General features: G+C 32.7%; 1 protein-coding gene across 1 annotated transcript; it reads left to right on the top strand.

Moving 5' to 3' along the window:
• The first annotated feature begins 1,158 nt into the window (after nucleotides 1–1,158).
• LOC114712151 (probable LRR receptor-like serine/threonine-protein kinase At1g56130) lies at nucleotides 1,159–14,185 on the top strand. The gene is made up of 24 exons (XM_028896616.1): nucleotides 1,159–1,330; nucleotides 1,966–2,140; nucleotides 2,249–2,320; nucleotides 2,486–2,557; nucleotides 2,864–2,935; nucleotides 4,105–4,176; nucleotides 4,755–4,826; nucleotides 4,916–4,987; nucleotides 5,451–5,522; nucleotides 5,594–5,665; nucleotides 5,789–5,860; nucleotides 6,634–6,705; nucleotides 6,801–6,866; nucleotides 7,294–7,359; nucleotides 8,455–8,499; nucleotides 9,202–9,266; nucleotides 9,896–10,275; nucleotides 11,125–11,323; nucleotides 11,431–11,592; nucleotides 12,053–12,171; nucleotides 12,381–12,591; nucleotides 12,709–12,937; nucleotides 13,053–13,203; nucleotides 13,645–14,185. The coding sequence occupies exons 1-24, from the start codon at nucleotides 1,207–1,209 to the stop codon at nucleotides 14,035–14,037; spliced, it is 3,105 nt and encodes a 1,034-aa protein (XP_028752449.1). The 5' UTR covers nucleotides 1,159–1,206; the 3' UTR covers nucleotides 14,038–14,185.
• Nucleotides 14,186–19,247: the final 5,062 nt, after the last annotated feature.

Raw genomic sequence — 19,247 nt, 5'->3', positions numbered from 1 at the left:
AGAAGACCCAAAAGATTTTTTTTTTGACCGGAATAGTACCCAATAGATGAACTTCGCAAGTTTGCAAAATGACGCATAAATCGCGAGGTATCAAAAGAACAAAAAAGGACAAAAATGTTTAGTTGGTAGGAGATTAGTTACAAATTTTGAAATGTATACATATCAAACAATTGAGTCATAAATTTTTGAAGATAAATTGTAAATTATCAAGCAAACTTTCTATATAATGTCTCCTTTTCCTTTCTTTTCTTAAAAGATATGAAGATATAATCATTAATTCTAATTATATTGAAGCAAAAAATTTACATAGAAATTTTGTTATAGTACTTTCAAAAGGCAAAAGTATACATACACCGTGTAAAAATGCCTTGTTTTTTTTTATAGCAAATAAAAAAGATTCTCTCCAACCAGTGTAGAAAATAAACTTTCTACATGGGTTAATGTCACAGCCGGCAAGAAATTTTTTTAAAAAAGAAAAATTTGCTTATTCTCTATCCTAATGTTTTTAAAGTTGAAAAATATAGACTGAACAATATACACCACAGCTAGCTGATAAACAAGTCGCAAACAAGCTAATTAAACTACAATGGGATTTTACAACATTAATTGGCAAACAATCATTCTTAAAAAGGAATAGCCTTCCCAACAATTCATATTTTATATACCATAATGTATGGCCACGAGCATCAATCAAAATTTAAATAAGGTTTTTTTTTGTGCCAACAGGAAAATTTAAATAAGTTAAACCTTACACATGCAGTTTTGATCCAACCCATAACCACACACACAGAGAAGGTTAAGATTAATAGTACGAATTATTATAATTTTATTCTCTCCATCACTTTTTATAAGAAATATTTGACTAAATCATGTGAATCAAAAAGTTAATTAAAATTAGTTTTGAGTAATCTCACGTAGTGCCTGACATTTAAGAAGATATGTGATTGATGTTAGAAGTAAGAAAGTGGAAGGGAAGCCATTTGAATTGTCAAAGTGGAAGGCAAATTAAAGCCTTCGCCATCAACTTTATTATGAGTTCCCCTGAGGCAGACGACGGCGACCTCTTGGGGACATTGACAGTGCATTGTCTTCTATTTCAAGTCAATAGCCCGTAGTCAATGAAGAAAGCGAAAGACTTTTATTGGCCCATGAACACACGCACACACATTCATTTTTAGTTTCATTTGCATCATCGATCAGCTTCATATGGCTGCTTCTTCTTCTTGGCCAGTGATGGCCTTAGCAATTGCTTCGGCTGTTTGTGTGTTCTTCAGCTGCTTGGTTACTGTATCCTCACAAGATCAGAACATTACTACCGATCCTTCTGAAGGTATCATATTTATGCCTCTCTCTCTCTCTCGTCTCTTTGTTGATCTGATGTATAGAAAGTTTTCCCTGCAAAATGATCGAGTATTCTTATGGGATTAAATGTCACAGATGCTGATAAATAATTCTTTATATTCAACTCAAACGAAGAATGCTGTTTGGCTGATGTAGTTTCTCAGTTAAAGATTAAAAAAGGCAAAAAATAAAAATAAAAATATGGTAGTGTCTTGACAATATCTAGTTTGAACCTGATTATTAAACAAAAGAAGTTTATTTTTATGTGCTTTGTTCGCATGATAAGATTAAGATGTAGTGGCGTGTAGAGCATCAACCACTGCATAACTTTTTGAAGTTTCAAATTTCAAATTTTATTTTATTTTTAACAGTTATGCGACGAGGCGGCAACTTCTTCCTAGATACTTTTCAGAAAAGAAATAATCCTCAACCCAATCATTTTCTCACTCCTCAGTGGCTTGTCAGTTAGTTAGTTAACGAGTCTGTGATTGACAGTAATAGTAATAGTTCATTGGTGGGATTCGATTTTCTTTTCACGGTGCTCTTCGGAAGAGTGGAAAACCTAGCGGGAAATTCTAATGTATCTCCCGTAATAATTTCTTCAAAATTTGAACATTTATGCAGCGAGAACTTTGAATTCAATCTTCAACAAATGGGGAATATCGGCAGTACAAGATGCATGGAATATAAGTGGTGAAGTATGCAGCGGACAAGCCATTGACAGCGCTATCGATATCCAAGCCTTCAATCCATTTATCAAATGTGACTGTTCCAATGGCATTTGCCACATTACTGCACTGTATAGTCTCTATCTTCTCTGAGCTTGATTTATTGATTGCTCTATTATATGGATTGTTGATATTGATCTTGCACTGTTCCCGTCTGTTTCTGGCACTTTTTATGGCAGGATGGTCTATGCATTGGATGTTGTTGGGGAAATCCCAAAAGACCTATGGACTCTGACTCACCTCACCTATTTGTATGCTTTTTAACTCCTCAATTTTCCGCGCTGGGTTTTACTGAAATTTCTTGCAAAAAATCCTCCAAAGCATTTTGATTTTTTTTTTTTAATTCAATGGATTCTTTTTCTTGTTAATTTTCCTGTCTTTCCTAGCATGCTAAAGTTTCCTCAAATTGCAAGTAGGAAACTCGACCAGAATTACTTGACGGGTTCTCTACCTCTAGCCATTGGAAATCTCACTCGTATGCAATACCTGTAAGGCTGATTAGCTAGAAGTTACAAATGCTTCTTTTAATTGAGGATTCTCTCAACTTCTTTTGGGAAAAAGATGGTCATTTCGAACAAATTTATACTGCTCAGTTGATTTGGATAGTTCAAATATGTTAGCAATAGTTTTCTTCATTCTAAATGGGAAAAAAAAAAGGTTCTGATTGATATGATGGTAGGATTTATTCGGAATGACTAATTTTTTCCATCTTCATGTAGAGAATTTAGATTTGCTTGTTGTGTCTTATGATAAATACTCAGGAACTCACTTTATCAGAAATTCGTCTTAATTAGGAGCTTCGGCACCAATGCCTTATCAGGGGAGCTTCCCAAGGAATTGGGAAATCTTACCGAGTTAATATTATTGTAAGTCATCCACTTCCCCTTGAAGCAATTCTCTTTACCCTCTCTTTTTATATTTCGTTTCTTCGTTTTTTCAATAATGAAAGAGAAAAAAGTTAGAAGTGATTGGGAGGTGTTAGAGGTTAAAATGGAAGATCAAATCTTATCACAAGTGGCAGAGTTTAGATATCTAGTATCAATTTTACAAAAGAATGGTGTAATTGATAAAGAAGTTAATAACATAAGTCAAATTGGTTGGTTTATGTGGAGAAAGTCTATCAAAATTACTCATAATTAAAAAGTACCTAATAAGGTAAAAGAAAGTTTCATAATATTGCCATTCCATTAGCAATGTTAGTCATTAAAGAGACAACATGAGCATAAAGGGGATGAAATTGATAAAGAAGTTAATCACAGAATTCAAATTGGGTGGTTTAAGGAGAGAAGGTCTACCAAAATTACTCATAACTATAAAGTACCTAACAAGATAAAAAAAAGTTTTATCATATTGCTATTCCATTAGCAATGCTTTATGAGAGTAAATGTTGGGTATTAAAGAGACAACATGAGCATAAAGTGGAGGTAGTTGAGAAGAGGATGCTAGGACGGATGTGTGCCATTCAGTAAAAAAAAAAAAAATTTCTAATGATGATTGATGAGAAAGAGTTGGACTGGCATCTATTAAATAGAAAGCAGTAGAAAACTATTGGAAATGGTTTGAACAAGTACAAGGAACGTTATTGGATGCCCTAGTAAGGAGGGTAAATTAAGGAGTTTGGAGTCCTGTGAAAAAAAGTAGAGAAAGACTAAAGAGAACACCCAATAAGATTATTGAGCATGACTTCTTGGTTAACAATTTATCTAATGATTTAGTTGTTAGTAGAATTCCATGACATCATGAGATCCATGTAACTTACTCCACCTAGTGAAATAAAGCATTTTACTTGTTGTTGCAAGTGATCTAATTGACTTTGAAATCTTACTCAGTATTTTGATTGTATCATAGTATTCAGAATTGATATTTCTTCTCTTTTCTCTTTTGTTTTGAATGGGCTTTTTGATGTATGGAATTGATAATGAAGGACATTGAATAATTATTAATTAAAGACCATTCTGTTTTATTAGAATTATGATTTTCTGAGACGTATTTATATGATACCATCGATCCTATTAATTAGTTGTTGGTTTTGCAGGGGTCTTGGATCCAACAACTTCTATGGTTCTATCCCATCTGAACTAGGGAAACTCGAGAAATTGGAGCAAATGTAAGCTCCACTGCACTCTGCATCTATAGTTTTTTTTTATTTTTTACGACCAAATTGAAAGAGTCCCACATGGGAAGTATGAGATTCTATTTCTAATGATGGGCTTACAAGAAATACATTGTCTCAACTCCATAAATTTTAATCTTCGAGATGACATGATTGTGTTTAATTCATGTTTGATTATTCTATAGAATATATCTAGTTTGCTGTCAATTTTCTGGAAATACTTATGACCAAAGAATTCATGTCTGAGAGGTTATAGTAAAACTAATGGACATAAACAACTTGCATTATATTTTGCTTCCCAAATATGTATTTTATCATATTATTTTTAATAATAGAATAATGACTCCTTCTTCCCATGTCTAGAATTCATATACAACATTTCAAATTTATTTGATGGTAGCATTAGCAATTTATTTTTGGTAAAATTCTTGACAATCCTGTTTCATGTTAGTGTAGTGAGGCTCCTTATATGCCAAAAAAGTTAATTCTTCACTTTGCTTTGGATTATGTCAGTTTATTGATTTTTGGGTGATCAGTTGATGATATAAATTTCAATGAAATTTTCTATATAGCTACATAGATAGTTCAGGACTCAGTGGCCAGATTCCTCCCACTTTTGCTAATCTTAAAAACCTGGTGACAGTGTAAGATTTTGTTACTTTTCCTTACTTGTCACATGATAGTTTTAATATTAAAAATGGAATAACTTATAAAAGTTTTCCTGTTTGTCCAGATGGGCTTCAGACATGGAACTCACGGGCAGGATACCTGACTTTATAGGAAATTGGTCTAAGCTCACAACTCTGTAAGACAATATTACCAATACTACCCCCAACCCTCAAGAGGCAAAAACCAAAAAAAAAGAAAAAGAAAAAAAACACCAAGTACTTTGATTAGAATGAAATTTGAGAAGCTTTAATTAGAAGTATATACTGTCTGGTCTTTGGAGATAATTACTCTACAGTCTTCTTGTGATCAATTTCAGGCTTTTCCCCTAATGGGTTTATAAAGGGGGAAACCAGTTAGCATGTCTCCAGTTGAAATATGGTTTCTCTATGACTATTTGTGTTAATGGATTGACGATTGATTTCTTTTCTCATCCATGAACTCCTTTCTTCTTTATAAAAGGTTGTTAAATCTTTTCCTATAAAAACTTTTGTGCAAAACAATTCTTTCAAATGTGAAATATAAATACTTAATTTGATGCTCGGTATATTTTGTTCTAGAATTTTGTGCTCATTGAATAGAATTGCTGTATTTTTTGATAGGAGGTTTCAGGGTAATTCCTTTGAAGGCTCAATACCATCATCATTTAGCAATCTGACTTCTCTTTCAGAGTTGTAAGTACCATAAGCATTTAATTGCATGTATTTCTGCAGACTGATGGGAGCTAAGTATAATTCTAATGCAGGAGAATAAGCGAATTATCTAAACGGAGCTCCTCACTGGCATTTATAAGGAATATGACGTCTTTGAGTGTCTTGTAAGTTGGAAGGCAACGTCTCGACTAATAATTCATAGGCTGTAGAGATACATTTCTCTCTATTTTCTCTTCCTTTTGTTTTCCCTAGAATGTTGCATAACAATTTGGTTAAAAATCTTGCAGAGTACTGAGAAATAACAATATTTCTGATTCCATTCCATCCAATATCGGTGTATTTGTAAAATTGACCCAGCTGTGAGTATTTCATGTTCATGTAATTTTTCAGATATATATAAACTATCCATATATCTTAATTTATGTTGGGATATAAGCTAGTCAATACTAGTAGTTGGCCTTGTTTCCCTCGAAATTAGAGGTGGAATTTCAAGGGGTCCAGTCAAACTATTACCTCATTTCTTAGTTCTCTCTGTTTTTTTTAATCAGTGTTTCTTAATCATATTGCACTTCCATAAAAAAATTAGTTGTCTTAATGCCCTGGTTTCATGGGATTCCAGTGGCTCGAATGTAGCCAAGGTCTCAAATAATGGCTTATGGCAATAATGTAATAAAAAAAAGAAGCACAGACTATCATTTTTCTTCAACTTGTTCCCCAGGGCAAAACAAAAAAAGAAAGAAAGGCAAATCAGATAATGGTTTCCATCGGATATCTCCACCATGAATAGATACTTTTTGGACTATGGTTATGCTGCTTAACTATAGGACAGCCCTTACTGCTAATTCATTCAAATGAAAATGTTCATCAAGCCCAATGGTTTGTGATTAGAACTCAATGTCTTTGCTGTTGGCAACTGGCTCCAGATTTACAGCGTTAGCCAGGGTTCTTCACTAATTTTTCACAATCCACTTCTCTTTTATTCTCTGCAATATCTATGCTTTATGTAGCAGAAAATGGTTGGAGTCAACTGTCCAACTTATCTTTCATACACATTAGTAGTATTTTCAATGGGGAGGTCTTGAGTTGTGTTTGCGTTCCTCATCCAGATAATTATATATACTGATTCTTGCAGGGATCTGAGCTTCAATAACATCAGAGGACATATTCCAGGATCACTTTTCAATCTGAATTTATTAACACACTTGTAACATATATGCTGTGCCTAAGTAATTGAATTATGGATTTCCTAACATGCTTTCATATTGGATTAAAGCATGATTTGTCTTTTTCCAATTTCAGGTTTCTTGGAAATAACAAACTCAGTGGTGCAATACCTAGTCTGAAAAGCCCAAATCTTCTCAATATGTGAGTATTCTTGACATATTTGGACTCTACAGCATCGTAATGCGTTAAGAATGGAGTGTTATAGTGTATATTATTTATATATTTATCTGCAGCCGTATGAATATTATTACATATGATTGACAGATCTTATACCCCAGATACAATTATAAATTCAAGCATTATTATTTTTTCATACTTAGAGGGTGGCTGTGTATCTTCCGGGGCACCCGCAATCTAATATCCTAATTCTGTATACATATATCTATAAGATTAAGAACTACTGGTTCATTACCATGGCTCTTGTGAGCATAGAAGTTGGTGGAAATCATGCCAATTTTAAACTTACGCTACTGATACTACTCTAATTGTAATTAAAGGCTTATTTGTTCAATGTATTATTTGTCATCTATATGTTAGTTACTTGAACAACTTCAATGAATGCTTACAGAGACTTGTCCTACAACAATCTATTAGGGAATCTCCCCTATTGGGCAAACCAACCAAATTTACAACTGTAAGTAACTTGATATTGTTATTCTCTCATCTTTTTCCACCCCTTTTTGTCATTTTCTGATAGTTTTAGAAGTCCCTTGCTCAAACCATTAGGTGTATACATTTTTGTATGCTTCCTACTTAGAAATACGAGAAATAAAATCTTCTTCCCCACTTGCACACCGACTAAGATTAAGCAGTAGTTTTACTGAATTTTTATAAGATCAATGATGTCACATAGTAATGGACGTTGGGGTTTGAAGGGGTAAGAGCAAAAAATTAGAGTTGCAAAGATAAAGATGTTAAAATAGATATGCCTAATAACTAATCACGCATGCTGGGGGAAGTAGGGATCCCCACCCCAAAATGCTATAATATTTTCTCGTAAATATGCTTATTTATTTGTAAAAAAATGTTGAAATCAATTATGCCCCCTTTCATGAATTTTATCAAGGAGAATTGTAGAAAACTATTTATTGTCTTGTCCAAAGAAGGCTGATAAAAAGATATAGTGGAAGAGCTGGTTATTAATAGGAAAAAATGACATTATATGATCCATGTAGCTGACCTCATTTAGTAGAATAAGGTTTGTTATTGCAATGCTGCCAAATAAGGAAAATATATGCTTGAAAATAAAGCATGATATCAAAACAAAATAATGGCACACATAAAGGGAATTTAGCATGAGGCAAAGAAAGTCACTAAACCGTGCGACTATTTAATATGTGCATGTGCGGGCATAATTTTACATTACTAATATGTGAGATGAAATGTGGATTGTGTGTATTAGATTTTCAATTTGAAAGACGTAATAGTTAAGCAAAAATCCGAGTTAGGTTAGTAATTTTTTTATCATATAATACCTTTGGTATCCACCCTCGTTAACTTTATAGTAATAGTAAGTTTCATTCGCTCCACAATTTTTTTTTTACCTAACATCCTAAAATCGCCATGTCTCACTATCAACGCTAAAGCAAATTAAAGTTCAGTTGATGCTTTCATGTTATCGACTCATCATCTTTCTATGCTGCATAAATTAATATACATTTTAAATATTTTCTTGCTTATATATTATGGTGAAATTAACAGAGTTATTTTTATGCTGTTTCAAATACAGAAATTTGGTTGCTAACAACTTGACAATAGAAGGTTCAAATAGCAGGTGAAACTTATGCCTTTTATCATGTGATGACACACAAAAACACGGGCACATTTGGCTAGTTGAAACTTACTGGATATATTTTACTTTTTGCACAATAATGTGACTCTATCTCAATTCATATTTGTCCTTTTACTAGCTGTTGTGAATGAAGAGTCATATAAGTTGGCTGCATGTTGTTTTGAAGATTTTGATAAGCTTCTTTACCATCTGAAACATTTATTCTTCAAGCATAAAGCCAGTAACCAGTTGCTGAAAGCCATGATTTTGTTATTACTCAATCCTGGTTGTGTATGTATATAAAATTGTTAGAGATACTATGAAAGTTATTATTAGGCTTTATTACGAAATAATCAAGAGTTCAGCCCTTGCTAGCTGCCTTTTTTTTTTAATTAAATAATTTTAGCACATGGTATGGTGGGCTTTTATTCATCCATGCTACCCAAGGGCCTTCTTTTTGGATGTGTGATATAAATACCATTCCTAGGATATTATAGATTCTGGTGATTAGAATACTTGTGCTTATTCGATTAAACTGTACATAGATATATGCAGGAGGGATGAGAATGAGTATGTAGGGAAACAATGAGAAATCATGAAGTGTCATGCTAACGGGGGCATTGAAGAGCTTCTTTTCATCAAACAAATTTGAAGTTAATTTCCTTAATATGTACATATTTACATAAATGCACTTTTCTCTTGCAGTGGCCTTCATTCTGGACTCAGATGTTTGCAGCAAAATTTTCCTTGTCATCGTGGTACTGGAATATGTAAGTTTAACTCTAGTTTACCATTGCTGGCATCAATATATCAGCTATAAAATCTATTGGAAAATGTAATATTCACAAGTTATAAATAACGCTTTTTCATTCATCATATTTTGTGCATCTCTCAAGTAAACTATCTAGTCTAGTTAACACAAAGGGAAAATTAATCTCACATAGCCTTTATGAATAGTATCACTATTATTATCAAATGTAGGCCAAGACATTTTCTCCTTTGAAACTTTAATAAAACAAACTTCTAAATCATTATATTTTCTTTAATTGACTTGAAACCTCCGCAAATATCTTTTTCAAGTCTTCCATTTATCCAAATCGGAAACTCCTTTTCAAGTTTGGGCTAATATGATGTGTGCAGGACTTCAGGGAGTGATTTATATTTGGTACAATCTATGCATTCAAGGATGACAAATAATTTTTCACATCACTGGTTGACCAAATTTTATTTACTAGATACCAATTCAGTATCACATTTATTAGACTTCATTGACACATGAAAGTTTGTTTCTCTTCTGTAAAACATGCAAGAAACCTTCAAACTCTATCTGAAGTTTATAAGGTCAAGCTAATTATTTTATTCATTGATTGAAATAGCCCTCGTTAATGTTTCTATTCAGATTATAACTTTGCAATCAAGTGTGGCGGTCCTCCAATTACGTTATCAAAAAGAATTTCTTATGAAAGAGATGATGCGGTGCTTGGTCCTGCAACTTATTTTGTAACTGATACAACAAGATGGGCCGTTAGCAATGTTGGGGTTTTTACTGGGATATACGAGGCTCCATACACAAGTTGGGTATCTAATCAGTTCATTGGTACTTTGAACTCAGAGCTCTACGAGACAGCACGGTTATCGGCTTCTTCATTAAGATATTATGGCCTAGGACTGGAAAATGGGGCTTATAACATTTCCCTTTATTTCGCTGAAACATCTATTCTTGATAGAACTGCTACATGGAAAAGTCTTGGAAGACGGGTCTTTGATATATATATCCAGGTGCATATGATTTTATCTAAAGGAAATGCTAGATGTTATAACATAACAACATAAATGGGAGTCACTATCTAAGAGAAGCACCCTATCTGTCTATTTACACATTAGGTCAAGTTGAAGGATTATTATATGTAGGGAAAGCCCTGCCCACTGATCATTAGCTGACTGGTTTTAACGTAGTTTGCCCACTAAAAGTAATTGTACATAAACTATATTTGTCGCATGCACATAGTTGGACTCATCTTCTCTTATCTTGAACTTTTGTAATGAACGACAATCTAACATCATGTGTAAAAAGCATATGTTCTTGAATAACATTTGGAGGAGGGTGAGCAAATCTACAATAAGAAGTATAGAAATCTAACCTTATTTGTTTTGTCTGTCCATTTTATAATATTCAAACAAAAATTACAAAAGTTATGCTTCATTTAAAATTTTTCTTAACTAACACACCATAAATCTAAGAAATAACAGGACATTCATAAAACAGCTTAAACTTTTGCTTTGAAATGGTCTGTGCAATGATGCATGACATTTTTTGTTCCAGAGTGACTCCATTCATAAATTATTGTGCCACCATGCAATCTTAGACCCTTGGCTTATCATCAGTTAATGTATTTTTATCTTCTTTCTTTTGTGTGGGGAAGTGATGTATGATGTATCATATTTTTTAATTTTGGAGGAATCTTGGTGGTTTTTATAAGAGGAAGATATTTGAATATTCAGAAATACAAACTTTGATCATGTTTTGAAGGATTTTGACATAAAAAGGGAAGCAGGGAATGTCCCTACTGTTTCCTTTTCCCCATTTATTCCTCCTTCATTTGTTTTGTTTTTGTTGTCCCATTCCAGGGAAAACATGTTTTGAAGGATTTTGACATAAAAAGGGAAGCTGGGAATGTCTCTTTCAGAGCTGTACGGAAAGATTTTAGGGTTAATGTGACAGAAAACTTCGTCGAGATCCATCTCTTTTGGGCAGGAAAAGGGACTTGCTGCATACCTGCTCAAGGGACTTATGGTCCTCTGATTTCAGCAATCAGCGCTACCCCAGGTAAAACTCTACGAAATACTCAGTAGTCTAGAGGTTTAGGTATTAATTTACCAAAATAAAAAATGTTGATGTATGACCTTGACATGGTCTCGTTATGGGTTGAATAGATTTTATTCCCATAGTCAGTAACAAACTACCACACAGCACAAAGAATAGGAATGGTCTGATTGTGGGAGTTGTTGTTGGTGTTGGAGTCGTAAGCTTACTGTCTGCTCTAGTGGTTTTCTATATCATCCAGAGAATAAAGCGTCAAGGAAATGCTGCAGAAGGTAAAAAAGCTGCTGTATATACTTGAATATTTAAATTGTAATCTTTCATTTTCATGAACATTATTTCAGATTGTAGTCATTGATTGTTGATGCAGCAATCCATTAACTGATTGGGCATACCTTAATTTGTGTTTGTCCCCAATACATGACACTTGCCAGTTTTTCAGGAAAGCGTTTTTCCGTCATTGTTTGGGTTTTCAGCTAAACATAGCCATATGATTGAAAAAAACATGAGTTCAATTCAACTTGAAAGTTCAAGTGTAGAGTTCCCATTACCGTATTTCTTCTCTTGCATTTTAATTTGTGGCGAAGTAGGTATGGTAGTGCAAAAATTTTTCCCCCTTGGTGAATTGGTAGTGCGAATCTATCTACTAAATTTATTGGAAAATATGGATAGCAACATATTAAACCCTATCAGTTTCTCTTTCTATTCATGACCTTGTTTGTGTTTAATTTGCAGAGCTTTTAGGTATTGATACAAAGCCATACACTTTCAGCTATTCTAAGTTAAAGAATGCTACAGGTGACTTCAATCCTGGAAACAAACTGGGAGAGGGAGGTTTCGGACCTGTTTATAAGGTGAATATTTTGTGATAGGATTTGGGATGACAATAAATTGAATGTAATATGCCTCTTTATTATATACGTTTCTGATAGGATTTATAGGGTTGTATAAATAAAAACTTATAGGGATTTGTTAGGGTAAAGAAAAAAGTTTTTGTTTATGATATCAGAGCACAACACAGGCCTTTATTCAACAGAATAAGTGCTTTCCCTTTTTATATCAGGGAACAATTAATGATGGAACAATAATTGCTGTGAAACAACTATCCATAGCATCTCATCAAGGAGAGAGCCAGTTCATAGCTGAGATTGCAACTATATCTGCTGTGCAACATCGTAATCTTGTTAAATTATATGGATGTTGCCTTGAAGGAAAGAAAAGACTACTTGTCTATGAATATCTAGAAAACAAGAGTCTTGATCAAGCATTATTTGGTATGATGTTACCTTTTCCTGCTACTTGTGTTTTAGGTGCTTGTGTGTCTCAATGCTTAGTTGCCTTTACTTTTGTTGTTTATCATTTTTAGTATGGATGTCACTTGCATGCTACAGGAAATTGTTTAAATCTCAACTGGCCTGCGCGCTATGATATCTGCATAGGTGTAGCTAGAGGTTTAACTTATCTTCATGAAGAGTCTCGGCTCCGCATTGTGCATCGTGATGTAAAGGCCAGTAATATTCTGCTTGATCATGAGCTTACCCCTAAAATATCTGATTTTGGTTTGGCCAAATTATATGATGATAAAATGACCCATATAAGTACTCGTGTGGCTGGGACAATGTAAGTCATCAAGACTTTTTGTTCTTTTAGGTTAGATAAATTTTATGCATGTTTTTTTCCCTTTTGCTGTTTACTTTAATACTTGCATATTTTTGTTTTGATAAAATCTTAATAGTGGATATCTTGCTCCTGAGTATGCTATGCGTGGGCACCTTACTGAGAAAGTAGATGTGTTTTCCTTTGGCATTTTGGCCCTAGAGATAGTTAGTGGGAGGCCAAATTCTGATTCAAGCCTAGAAGGGGAGAAGATGTATCTCCTTGAATGGGTAAGTACTACCTCTCTGTTTCCTCTTAGTATTAGGATCCATTCAGTTTCTGGACACATTTTCAGTTGTCATGCTCTATTGTGAAACATTCCTGGACAACTAAGTGCAACATGTCTAAATGCCTCTGATATCAATTGAGTAATACTTAAGTCACTTTGATGGGGATTGTGAATTGCTCCCTTTATTTAGTAAGAGTTCTAATGTGCTCTCATCGTCAAATTACCCTTCCTTCACTTTATTCCATATTCTTTAGCAGTGACACTTGACATAGAGAATCTTGTCCAACCTCTAGCTAACAAGTAAGGACATCATTTGATTCCCAGCCTTCCATTTTTTGAAAACTCTATCCTCAACAGCTTAAAGGAAAAAGAATTTTGCTTTTTTGTTCTAATGGTTTATGGGCCTTAGCTTAACTAGTTTCAATTACTTTTGGGTTGACAGACTTGGCAGCTGCACGAGAAAAATTGTATACTTGGACTGTTGGATCCTAAACTATTAAAAGATTTCAACGAGGAAGAAGTAAAAAGGATCATAGGGATATCTCTTCTGTGCACTCAAGCATCGCCATCGTTAAGGCCGACGATGTCTCGTATCGTGGCAATGCTGTCTGGAGATATCGAAGTAAGCACTGTAACTACAAAGCCTGGATACTTGACAGACTGGAAATTTGATGATGTGAGCAGCTTCATCACTGGGTGGGCCACAAAGGGATCAGCATCAGGTACAAGTCAATATAACTCGTCCCCAAGTAAGAGCACAGTTAGCAGTGCAGCCAAATCGCCTGGAGATGCTTCTAAGCCCATTCTTAGTGGCATTTTTGGTGAAGGTGGATGAGAATTTATTGATCATGCATGTTCTCATTTTGGTTCCCAATTCCTATGAATAATATCCACAAGAGATAAAGAGAATGAGGTTGTGCTCCTACATTCTTTCTTCAATCTTCTTTTTGGATAAAAGTGTATTGGGTAGTACCATGATATTATTTGCCAAGAGCATCCTGATCTGTTTTTTTTTTCTTGTTGCATCAAACATCCTAATCTTTTTCTTTTTTTGTTTCTTTAAGCATCTTAATCTTATATTTAGTGCATCAATTACTCTAGAGATTAGGGTGTTAGATGTAACTACCAAAAAAAACCACATCAAAATACTAGACGCATCGAGAAAATGAAATTAGAATACTGGAAATACACCTGAAAAATAAATTCAAGGTACGCCATTACCCATTTTCTCCTTCCCTTTATTATTTATATCATACCTTCTACTTTGGAATGTATCGTAAGAATGTTTAGTCTCTTTATTTGTGACTTCATCCCTTGTTTGTGGATAAAATATTGTAACAATCATTGCCATTCCCAACATGAATAGTGAACATTTCCCACCAACCAAACATGCCATCTCCACGCACTGAGGTGGCTTTCGCGCTCAATCACTCTCACAGTCTGTGTGAACTGAACAAGTCTTGATGAAAACATTTCTGTCTCATTACATGAAAAGACCTCATCATTAATTCAATTGTTCATCACATAATTACTCCTCTGGACATATTTATAAAGTAGAGAGAAAGGATTTTTTGGGTCTTATTATAAGGCATTTACAGAAATTTTTTGTATGGATATATAATTTTATCCCTCATTTATTATTATAGTGATTTTTGTATATGAGATATAATGTATATTAAATAGGAATAACGTTAGAAAATTGTTAAATTTTGAATGAGAGTTAATAAAGTTTAAGGTTTTTTTTGATCTGTGCGAAACATTTTGAAAGTTATTTATAAATAGAACAAGAGAAGTATGATTGATGCAATATACTAATGACGCATGCTTAATTAGTTGAAGAGTATCAATTTTAAGATGAGAAGCACTAATTTAATTATTTATTATTTTACAAGAGCTTCAAAATTCTAAAAGCAACCATTTTTAAACAAGACCAAAAATATAAAATAAAAATAGAATTGAAATGGAGAGAGTAGTTTTATATATGTTGAGATTAATATATTAAAATTTTTTAAAAAAGATATTAAAAGCTATCATTAAAATTTGATGGTAACTATTCTAAAATACGATAGATAGTACGTCTAATAAAATAAGACAAATTGTGATTTTTAAACTTCCTAACGTAAAGCAATATGTAGGATGCTTTTTTTTTTTTATAAACACAAGTATCCTCCTATTAAAATATTTCTGTTTGAGATATTGTTAAACACTAAATATAAACAGTTCTTTTAACAAAAATTTAAACTTTGATTTAACAGCTTGTGAGAAATTAATTTTTTTTATTAGACTCAACAATAACACTACATAGGATGCCTGACCGCTTGGCATCCAAGTGAGCAGCCTACTGCATTATCCATTCAGCAATGCCTTATGACCCAACGACCTTTGAGATCAAAAGCCCAAAATTGAAAGTGATAAGAGAAATAAATGGAGAAGACTTCATTTATTCCAAGTCAATATAGGACTCATCCAATAAGAAGATTATTAGAAAAAAATGAAATGAGAGATTGAGACTGGCACGGTGAACGTACTGTGCAACTGCCAATCAGTTATGTCCCCCAAATTAGCATAGCCATGCCTCTCAAAACAGCTCAGATATTAATGCCATAATAAATGATTGAATAGATAAATTAATTTATTTTTAATGTTGTATAGTATTATATTTAATTTAATTTATTAATTTTTTTATAAATAAATTTCCTCTGATCATATTTTACGTATGCTCCATGTTTTGGGATCAACTCCCATGCTACGCAACAGCATATTTCATAGTCTAACGATATTGAATTAAAAGTAAAAATTTATCAATTTCACATAAACCAACAATGATTTCATATTATTTTAATATAGGCGTAGGGCGGGATGAAAATAAAGTAAAAATCAAATTAAAAAACAGCACTCATAAAATTCTTCATAGCTTTAATTTTTCTCCATATTATTTCCTACCTGCTACCAATTTTCACGGTTATTTTCGTTTTTTCTTGATTTTAATATGTGTATTAAAGTGAATAACACTAAAAAATAAAAATTATTAAAATTCAGAGAATGGAAAATTTTAGATATTAAAAAATGTGAATAATGTTATTTATTAAATTATTTATTATTTTAAAAAATTGGGTAAAAGTTAGATTGAATAATATGATTTATCTTTAGATTACTTTTATTTAAATTTGTAAAAGTAGAAATTATTTGGATTATTATTTAAAAAGCAAGTTTAGTTGTAAAATGATTAAAAAGTGTAGCACTTTTATTAAATAATAAAAAAATTATAAATTTACGCAGTATAATAATTTTAAATTATTGAGTTATATTTAATGAATAAAAGATACTAAATAATGTTATATAATTAACTGGATAATATATTTTACATAATTTATATAAATATGAAATGAAAAATAATATTAGAAATTACAAAGATTTAAAAATTATTTTTATTTGAGAAAGCTTTAAAAATAAATAATTAAAAGCTGGTTGGGAAGTATAAGAAATATGAAGTATTAGGAACATAAATATAAAGGAAAAAAATTTTTTGATTTAAAAAAAATTTTATACGAAAAAAGTTTAAGTGAATTGAACCCTGAGGCTTTATCCAAACCAAGATATGCCTTCAGACTCGAAAAACGTTTATAGAAGTACGTACAAATTACTCACAAACAATATCTTCATATCGACAGCAGGATTTAAAACTCACAACCTTGTGGGTTGTGAGCTAATCCTTACTAACAGGACTAACTCTTACATAAGTCATATGCAGATTTCAAGTATTTTTACAATTATGCTTAAAAAAGTAATTTTTAGCCCATGAACAAGATGGGTAAAGGCTAATTTAAATAGCTCAAAAAATATCAAACACGTTTATGCCCTTCGAAAGCCACTTCGTACCCTCCAATCGGGAATCTGAACGAAGCTTTTATTAAGGCATGAAATTGATTTTAGTGCAAGATTAAATTTGTAAGGCTTGCAAAACATGATTTTTAAGATTAATTTTTAGTGGACATAACTTTTTTAAATGAATTTAGATTTTATTTGTTGTCAGAATGATGTGTCGAAATAGTGAGCACAGATAAATAAATTAAAAAAAACAATTCAGCTAACAGCTATGATCTTTGATCTATGCTCTTACAATATCTCACAAATTATGAACATTTTTTAAGTGAAACTTATTTCTGGTGATGATAGAATCAGAAGATGTTTGGATATTTCTTAAAATTATAGTCTTGGGGAAAAAAAAAAACCATCTAAACACATCATAACATCCAATAATTGATTAACCATGTTAAAACTATAGTTTCAAGGCTAAAATCATAGTTTTTCATGAAAGCCAATTTTTTTCCTACTTTTTGAGTGGAAAACCAAGGTTCTATCAATATATTTATGCATATTAATTATTAGTTAATTAGATAAATAATAAATCGGTCCCGCATATATACATTATTTATTTTTTTTATATTTTTTTAGTAATTTGCATATGAAAAAAAATAATTTTGATATCAACCATCTAAGCACTTAATTTATCAGTCACTTTTTTTTTAAATAAAATGTATTCTACTTGAAATTTATTTTCGAAAATTACTTTTGTCCTCCCCCCCCAACTGGAACCTATTCTCTGAAAAGCTAATATAAACATTCTCCTTCAGACATTTAATGACACTTATCCCAACAAAATATATTAATTCTCATGTTGCGTAATATAATATAAAAAAGGAAAAATTGAGTATTTGATCCTATAATTTTGACTGGTTTTAAAATTTAAAGGAAAAATTACAAATAAAGACCTTCGAGTAAACAGAATTATGATTTGGGTTTTTGAATTTATATAATTTCTGTCAGAGATCCGATCCCAAATAGAAATTATGAAGTGTCAGTTAAAAGACAAAAATGCCCTTTTGCTTTTCACAGTCCTTTGTGCCCTAAGTTCATCTTTCTTCACTCTTCTCTTTGACCCGTCTCCTCTTCCTTTCTTAGGTAAACAGCAGCAAGCCAAAAGTTACGGGTTCGATTTTCTCTCCCCTACTCATCCCCCTTCTTCCTTGGTTCCTTGACTCATCTACTTTTTCCTTGCCAGAGCCCCTCGTGCCCGCCATGAATATGATGAGAAGAAGCTCTGCTGGACACGTTTTGCTAGTAGTTGAAATGGTGATATCTTCAATTGATATCTTTAAGGGGTAGTGGAAGATTTTTGCCATTCTGAATGCCAAAGCTTTTCACTTATTTGGGTTTTTGTTATCATTCCACTCAAGTAAGAATCTCCCTATAGAAAACTTATCTTGGACGTGACTTTATTTATCATTTGGTTTACTTGAATTGGCATTCTCTTATAGTTGATTCTGGTTTTGGGTCAGCTTCCACTGTAGAAAATAATGACCGTGCAGAAGCCTCGAGGAGAGATGGCGAGATTGATAGCTTGGGCGAAAGTTTGCCTTCAGAAAGTCAGAGCAAGGATGAAGTAAATTCAATCATGAAGGAATATCAATCTTCTGCTTAGACTACTACTCCTCCGGTCCTTAATATAAGACCCAATTGTTGAGTTGATTTTGATCCTAAGTGTAAGACCCATTTCTCATATTTATCAATTTCTCTAAATTACCGTTATGGATACTCTCTCAACCATAATCAAGTAGAAGAGGGAGAGGAGGTATTAAGAAAGATGATCATGGTGTTTTAAGAAAAACGTGTCACATTTCCTATAATTAACTAGCTTACCTAACTTCATTAATCTAATCAAATTAGTTAAATAAGTCTTATATTAAGGAATGGAGGAATAGTTCCCCGGCCAAATGAAGGGACTTCAGGAAATCATGTCAAACTCCTTGGACCACCAACTCAGATACCTCAGCAACGATCTGGATTTACCAAACAGCAGTTGCATGTACTTAAAGCACATATTTTAGCATTTAGGAGGCTGAAGGTTTAATTGGCATTATCTTCAAATTAACTCACATCATATGAAAATTATAGGCAAATACATTTTGAGTACAAATTCATTTGACTCTAATAGAACTTCATTATATGTATAGTTGGAGACATGAAATTTTTCATGCCCTTCGT

Source organism: Neltuma alba, unplaced genomic scaffold (genome assembly GCF_004799145.2).
Source record: "Neltuma alba isolate B1F8T4 unplaced genomic scaffold, ASM479914v2 tig00011337_pilon, whole genome shotgun sequence".
NCBI classification, from domain to species: domain Eukaryota; kingdom Viridiplantae; phylum Streptophyta; class Magnoliopsida; order Fabales; family Fabaceae; genus Neltuma; species Neltuma alba.
Note: the sequence above shows the minus strand (reverse complement) of the source record. Positions and strands in the feature narration are given on the sequence as shown.

What these genes read in the sequence shown, in the direction of transcription:
- LOC114712151 (XM_028896616.1), top strand. Translation starts at nt 1,207, where the DNA reads ATGGCTGCTTCTTCTTCTTGGCCAGTGATGGCCTTAGCAATTGCTTCG. An exon ending in TACTACCGATCCTTCTGAAG is followed by an intron (nt 1,331 to 1,965) that starts GTATCATATTTA and finishes ACATTTATGCAG; the next exon opens with CGAGAACTTTGAATTCAATC. An exon ending in CTGAATTTATTAACACACTT is followed by an intron (nt 6,706 to 6,800) that starts GTAACATATATG and finishes TTCCAATTTCAG; the next exon opens with GTTTCTTGGAAATAACAAAC.